This window comes from Lupinus angustifolius, chromosome LG11 (assembly GCF_001865875.1).
Source record: "Lupinus angustifolius cultivar Tanjil chromosome LG11, LupAngTanjil_v1.0, whole genome shotgun sequence".
Lineage (NCBI taxonomy): Eukaryota > Viridiplantae > Streptophyta > Magnoliopsida > Fabales > Fabaceae > Lupinus > Lupinus angustifolius.
The window spans coordinates 4,553,827-4,561,771 of record NC_032019.1 but is presented as its reverse complement, the minus strand read 5'-3'; the positions used below and the strand labels follow the sequence as shown (position 1 = coordinate 4,561,771).

General features: G+C 29.5%; 1 protein-coding gene across 1 annotated transcript; it reads left to right on the top strand.

The window, feature by feature from the left end:
- LOC109359264 lies at window positions 6,919–7,737 on the top strand. The gene has a single exon (XM_019603859.1). The coding sequence runs from the start codon at window positions 7,014–7,016 to the stop codon at window positions 7,416–7,418; it is 405 nt and encodes a 134-aa protein (XP_019459404.1). The 5' UTR covers window positions 6,919–7,013; the 3' UTR covers window positions 7,419–7,737.

Below are 7,945 nucleotides of genomic sequence, written 5' to 3'. Positions count from 1 at the left end.
TGAAATTTTATATACTTTTATTTCGCAGCACATGGTTTATAGGCAGTAAACCAAGATTTGATCCATACATATCTTTTTATTATCTCATAAGCAGCATATAATATATATTAAGTTAAGGATGCCTTGAAAAGATACGAATATTTTCTGTCTAAATTGCTGTTTAACTCAATTTTTATGTTGCTTCAAAGAAGATTCACCTGCAGAAACAAAATAAGTGTTTGATATTATGTATCCTAATTATATCTCAAACAGCAAGTATGCTCTGTTTAATTATTAAGTAGCTAACTTAGTGTACTCTCTTCAATTATGGCAATGATTTTGACATTTTGTACGCTACATAATTTCACGGGACATGATTTATAAATAGCGTATCCAAATGCAATCTTCAAATTTAATCTAATGCATTTCTTGGTAAACCAGTTCAAGTCCCTAAAATATATTTAAATGAAAGTGTGAATAGATACCAAAATATTAGTGAAATGAATGTCCAATATGTCAATATAAAAGAAATGTAAATTTTGTCTAGTATACTGATGTTGAAATAACGAGATTTTAAAATAAATCCATTATTGATTTCCCTTCCCAATGTTTTTAAGCACATGATCGGTTATGAGATATTCGGCTTAAAAGATTTGAGACCATTTTTTGTTATTTATTCAACCATTATAAGTGGAAGTGAGAGAGAATGAGAGAGAGGTTGTGTTCTTTGGTAGCAACACAAAAATATGGTAAATAACATTTATAAATAGAGTATTGGCAAAAGAGAAAAATATATATACCGACAGGTGTAAGATTTTTTTACACTGTTACTGCACTATCCTTCATTTATTTTTACTTATAATTGACTTTTCAAGAAAAGTATTCCAAAACAATGATAGATGATACACTAATTATGTATAAATCTTTATACTGTCAATACATAAATATTATACTCTTGTAAAATTGGGCTTTGCTAGGAATATGGGAATGGGGTTCATGTACTCGTTCTTATCACATTTTGTATCCTCAGAAATTCTTATTCAATTAAAAAAATTATAAAAATTATAAATTAATATTTGTATATTATTTTGTAAAGTTTGACTGGTTAGATATATGGGGATAAAATTTTCTTATGAAATAAGATTTTTGTTCCCCTTCATAATAGCAGAATGTGGAGGGCAAACTTTGGAATAAAAATTTGAATTTAGCTACTTTTGGATCTTGAGTTTTAATGGTAAACTTATGTCGTAAAATGTTTATCAGAATAAATTATAAATCAAAATTACCAACAAGGTCCCCTGGAAAATAAATTGGTTCTTGGGTCACTTGAGCATTTTGATAGATGTCATGTTTTTGTTTTGTGTATGGATGAAAAAAAACTTCACATTAATGAAAAAAACTATATATATTTATGATTTATTTTTCTAGAAAAAAGTTTAGTCACTAGCTTTATAAGAGGATTGACACATAAAAAGTTTAATCACCAGCCTCGGCTATTTTTGTGAGGGAATTTGTACCTGGATCCTGTGACTTCATCAAATTGTGATTTGGATGACTTGTTGGATGAAGATATCATGACTTAAATTTTAAATTGTGTTTTATTAATATTAAAGATAGTAGTTCTTTAAAAAACTTATCCTACATCATAGTTATTAATTATAATGAAATCTAATGATTTAGATTTACTCATTAACTAAAAAACTATTCGATTTCCTTTAAATTGATGGTTAAAATATGAAATAATTTTTACTATTAGATAAGTGGATCTCCACTCGTTATATAAAATTAAGAAACTTTAAATCTTTACTAAATGGTTGAGATGAGTCAAGTCACCCATCCTAATCTGTTTGGATCAACATAAGGTATGTGAAGATAAGGAGCAATAAAAGAAGTAACAATAACAAATTCCTAGTGAAATGATTAACATGAATGTTTTAAAATTGCTCCTTCAATCACTTTTAAAAGAACAAAAAACCTAGAACGTAAGTACAAATAAAGGGTTGAATGAAATGACAAAGTTGAATGTGGTTCTGGAAACAGCAGCTTAGTCAGCGGGGATAGGAACAAGTGGTGGCTAGTTTGCAAGCTATATTTTGGTTCTGCTGTGGTTCTTGTCTTTACTCTTGACCCACTATGTCTGTGGACCACAACAATGACTCACACATCACTCGTGACTCAGCCAAATTTATGTTTCCTTCCCACACTGAAACTCTGCATATGCTAATGATGTAATTGTTTCATTTGGGGTCTAGTGAGAGGAGTGTAAGTGTGAGAGGGTGACCCCATGCAAGTCAAGTCTTTGCTATAGATCTCATTTTTATTTTAACACTGAATCACTCTTTTTATATCACTTTGTTGGTAAAGTAGTATTAGACAAGAGGCAAATAACTTATTTGAAAAAAATTAAGATATTTAATTGTATAACCTACTTGATATATAACATTTTCAACAAAAGTGTTTGACCTCGAGACTCTTCCAACTTCTACACCTTAGTCTAAGATTATGTGTCCGATTTAAAATTAATTTTATGGGTTCCAATACTTAATTGACATGTCTCTAACATTTAATATATCACTTTAATGGATAAACGGCAACTTTCTCAATTTCCTATAAATAATTTTATAAAAAACTTTAAAATGTAATTTTTTTTGGATAAAGACAAAACTAAAATATAGGATAATCAAAAGGTGAATTTGAATCACTTGATTTTCAAGTTCTTAACTTGAAAAGTAATGTCTCTTAATATTTTGTTGTGAAATCCATCAATGATATAGAAATATATAAATATTGACTATCAATTTAAATATTTTCTCATATTAATTAATATTTAATTCTAATTTTTTTATAATATATATAGTATCACCTTCCCTTTATTTTGGACATTTTCGTGTTTGAGTGCCCATGTAACTATTAACTTATAACTTATGACTTATATGTTATTAATTTATTTCATTTTATAATTATTAACCAACTCATCAATTAATTTTAACAAACAATTTTCATTTAATCAACTTCAAGTTTTCCATTCCTAAGTTAATTATCACATGAACTACTTGGCTCACTAATCCACCTAGGGCATTCACTACATTTTCTCCATAACTTCTTGCTTATTTCTTGCAACTCTTTGTAGTCAATCACAAGTACAAAGAAATTGCTGGTGCCAGCTAGCTTATAAACGGATTGATTTTATCACCGTTGAGGAAATTGTAAAAAGAAATTTACCATGCTAATTCATTAAGTATTTTTTGCTTGCTACCCCATTTAAGACTGATAAGAAATTTCATTAATTGTCATTCAAATAGAATTTCTGTGAACTTGACCAAAGTCCATAATTGGAGTAGTTAGTGCTCTGCAATATAAGGTTCCTTGGACCCATATGCATTTAGAACCTAGCTAATGATACCTCTGTACCTAAAAAAAGCTAGTAAAGCAAATACAAGTTAAGGACAAGATGTGGGCACCAATGCTTTGTAATTTGTAATGGTAGATGAATAGGCCAAAACTATTACCAGCAACCCATTTGAGTACATTTTACATATGTGAACCTTGCTGGCTTGTTTACCAACCAACACCTTAATTTGTTGTTGATTCATGCTCCCATGCCAATGCCATTAACAAACAAGAACAAATGTCTTTTGATCCAACCTTGATTGCATTGCTTTATTTCTTTGGCAATTAGTGAGTACTACTATACTCTTATTAATAACACATTTTTGCTTGTTGAAAAAATAAGAACAAGAAAACCAAAATTCTAATTCAGTGCCATGTTGTGTTCTTTAAATTTTATTTTTGTTATGATAAGGGGAGCTTTGTATTTGGAATATTCACTTTTAAGAATTTCAAAAATAATGAAAATAAAGACATGTCCAAGACCAACAACCTTAATGAATTTTTAAATATAACAAGTACCATTCTTATTTTCCATTTATATTTTGTCATATGATAACAAGTTCTGATATATTGTAATGTTATAGTGCTATGACTTTGAGGCCTGCTTTACGAGAGATGCTGGTTGTTATAGCATGACTGTGTAGAGTAAACTATTGTCGCGTCTCTATTGATTTGTTTTCTTTTCCTTGGAGTATTATATCCCCTACTTAAGAATTGCAACAACTTGAGAATGTTATTATATACAGCACCAAAAAATATAAAAAACATAATTTAAAAAATAATTTAGTTACTACATGAATCTCTAGAACTTTTGAGATCCCGGTGGTTTGATTTTCATGGGCACCGTATAGAGACAATATGATATCCTCATCTTTTGATGTTAAAACATGATTATAAATAGTGGTTCATCAAATGAATCAGTTCCTTATAACAGACACATAATTAACTCAGTTAAAATTAACTTACGCGTGAAAAAACTTCACATTTTTTAAAATTATTACTTCTCAAAGATTTGAATCTTGAATCTTAAAACATAATCGTTTAAAATTTTTGAATGTTGCAAATAAATTTTTTTTGGCACATAGTGAAAACTAAAAACAAAGAGAAATAAAGAAAATAAAAAACTAGCACAAGTCTCTACGATTTAAATGAAGAACACCTACAATTTGTATAGGTGGAGAGTCATAAATTATGGGATTTCCATTCTTATTGTTCAATGATAAGGTCACCAGTCTATCTACTACTTGATTCTGATTTGGAACATGAGAGATTACCACTTCCCAATTTTGATGAATGATTTCCTATACACCCATGATCTGAGAAACATACTAATGAAGATGAACATAACTCATATTATTCAAGGCTTGAAAAACATCCAAACAATCCATTTCACATATGACCCTCCGAATACCTAGACCAAGCCAAATTCAATCCCCTCAAAGTGGCTAGTAATTCAGCAAGGAACACATCACCATGTCCTTCACGACAAGAGAAACATGTGATCCAACAACCATACTCATCCCTTAGAATCCCACCGGTCCTCATAATAGAAGTTGTAGAGTTGAGACTTCCATCAACATTCAACTTTGTCCAGCCTGTAGGACGATGTAACCAGAAAGTAGTTCGATTCATCAACATAAGAGATGAAGCACGTCCATAACGCTCCTCATATGTATAATTAGAGCGAAATTTTCTGAAAACTTCTCCAAGAATCAAAGAGTAACTATCCAAAACCATGTTATTTCGCCAACGCCAATTCCACCACAAAGTCATGAAAAAAAGCTTGTAAGATGGTTGCAAATAATAATACTTATATTTATAATTTTATTATATTCATTATAATATATATATATATATATATATATATAATTTAATCAATGTAAGTAAACTATTGGTTAAATTAATATACCCTTATCTATTGTAATACTTGATACAGTATTAATAAACATTGCATTAAAAAAATGCTTTACATTTACTATGGAGTTCGAATTTTACATTTTTTGTTACTGACTAATTTCTTTGTAAATGTTATTTCCTTTGTTGTATCCAATAGGGACACGGGATATACAAGTCTTTCCCTATAAAATAAAATAAAACTTATAAACTTAATTAATATGTATTAATTCAATAAGATGGTTGAATTATTTAACCTGATGAATTTCTGAATTTGATTTGTAGAGTTTCTGTTTCATTCATGTCTCAATCCAGATTAATATACTCCTCTCCGGTGGGAGAGATTCTAGAAAGAAAGAAAAAAGTTAATGAACTTATGTTATTTTAATTTTTATGCCCCAATCCAAAAATTCATAATTTAAATATATTTTTCTTTTTATACATCCAGGATAACATGATTTCTTATATTGTACAAGTTGATTACACAAATAATATGGTTAACAATTATCCTAGCAAGTTGTTTAAGGAGTTAAAAATGTAAATTTATATGGGTATAATATCTATATATTATCAGTATAAATATTTATACAAAATTAATGCATAATTTATTACTCATTTGCATTACTTATATTTAAGAGTATTAAATATGAATGATAGACAATACAGTGATAATGTAAAAACTCTTACATTCTTAGTTATGTATATATTTTTCCTTGAAAAGTGAGAAAATATACATGCTCGCAGTGTATGAGTTTTATACATTGTTACTGTATAATGCATCATTCATGTTTAAATTATCATTGACTCTTCAAAAAAGTAATATAAATAAATAATATATTATGTACTAATTTTATATAATCTTTATGATATACAAGTATTACACTCATATTTAATATTTAAAAAAATTGTTTAACTTGAATTTCCAAAATTAATTTACTTGTATGACCCTCATTAACAAAATCCTTGAACTTAAAACAATAGTAACAATGGTGCTAGATGATGATGTCTGAAAAGTGGAGAAAACAATACATGGTTTAAGAATGATGATATCATTCATATACAAAGATCATATCTTTCCATTCTTGTTCTAATTTTCTATTCCTATTCAATGAAAAATGTCACTTAATTTAGAAGAAAAATTCTACAAATACAAATTAATATTTTTATATTACTTGAAGAAACCAGATTGGAAAATATAATCATTTTGGGATGCAGGATCATGTTCTTCATCGCGATTTAGAATAAACTAATTTAATTTTAAGTTTTTAATATATAAATAATAAAATTTAAATCATATAATAATCTCATATTACTTGTAACAACATTAAACATTTGTAGCACAAAAAATAATATATTTTCCAGAAAATTCTCCCACATTACAAAAAAGAAAAATAAATATTTCATAACATATTTTATTTATTAGTAATCCATTTATTTCTAACTTTCTAAAATTTATAAAAGAATTTTGCAGGTGATTATCACCTTTCCTGTTGTAACCCCAAACACAAAACGCCAAAGAAAAAGAGCAACTGGTTTTCTATATTTCCACCAAATACATCATCCTTAGCTGTGTCCTAAACAGTGGGCCATGCGTGTTTTTACCCTCTTACCCTCCCTCTAATTAAGTACCCTCCTCCCTTTATAACTGAACCTTCCCTCCCACCTTCCCCCATCACCCCAAACTCTCAATCTCTCTCTCTCTCTTTCTTCTCTTCTCTACTCTCTGAGACATTCATCAAACACCTTCCAAAATGGCCAAACTTGGAAAGCTAACAAAGCTGAAATCAGCTATCAAGAGGTGGCCATCATTAACCAAGCTCAGCCGCAACAACAGCTGTGTCTCCGCCGCCAGCACTGACTCCAACAAAGGCGGCGCCTCCTCTTCCTCCTCCAATGAAGTAGAACAACAACAACAACAACATGGACTCCACACTATCTATGTTGGCAAGTCTAGAAGACAGTACCTTGTAAACTCCGACATTATAGACCACCCTGTGTTTCAGGAGCTAGTGGACAAGTCTTGTTCTAATTCTGATGGGGTTGTGGTTTCATGTGAAGTGGTTCTGTTTGAGCACTTGCTATGGATGCTTGAGAGCAATGAGACTCAGATGGGGTCCATGGATGAGTTGGTTGAGTTCTACAATTGTGCATGCTGAGAGAGAACAAACAATAGTAACTGACTTTTTAATTATTTGTTTTTTTTTTAATTGTGAGCGACTTTGTTAATTGAGATTGATCAATTCTTATATATATTTTATGAAAGTGGAGATTATATAGTTATAGCTAGGCTTTTGGTACCAACAACAAAAACAACCACAAAAAATTGAGCTGTGCTACCTTGTTTGCTTGAGGATTGGGATGGTTTATTTGTTCAGCAAGTTTCTTTTTGCTGATGATGATGCATGATCGATGTTCATGTTGATTAAGAAAAATGTAATTATCGTACTTTTATTATTATAATGTCTTGCCCTGTAACATTTATATTGAAATTAAAGTGGCCGACATTTAATATACCCTTATCTATTGTAATACTTGATACAGTATTAATAAACATTGCATTAAAAAAATGCTTTACATTTACTATGGAGTTCGAATTTTACATTTTTTGTTACTGACTAATTTCTTTGTAAATGTTATTTCCTTTGTTGTATCCAATAGGGACACGGGATATACAAGTCTTTCC

Excerpts from the sequence above, each read along its gene's own strand:
- LOC109359264 (XM_019603859.1), top strand. The coding sequence starts at position 7,014 with ATGGCCAAACTTGGAAAGCTAACAAAGCTGAAATCAGCTATCAAGAGG.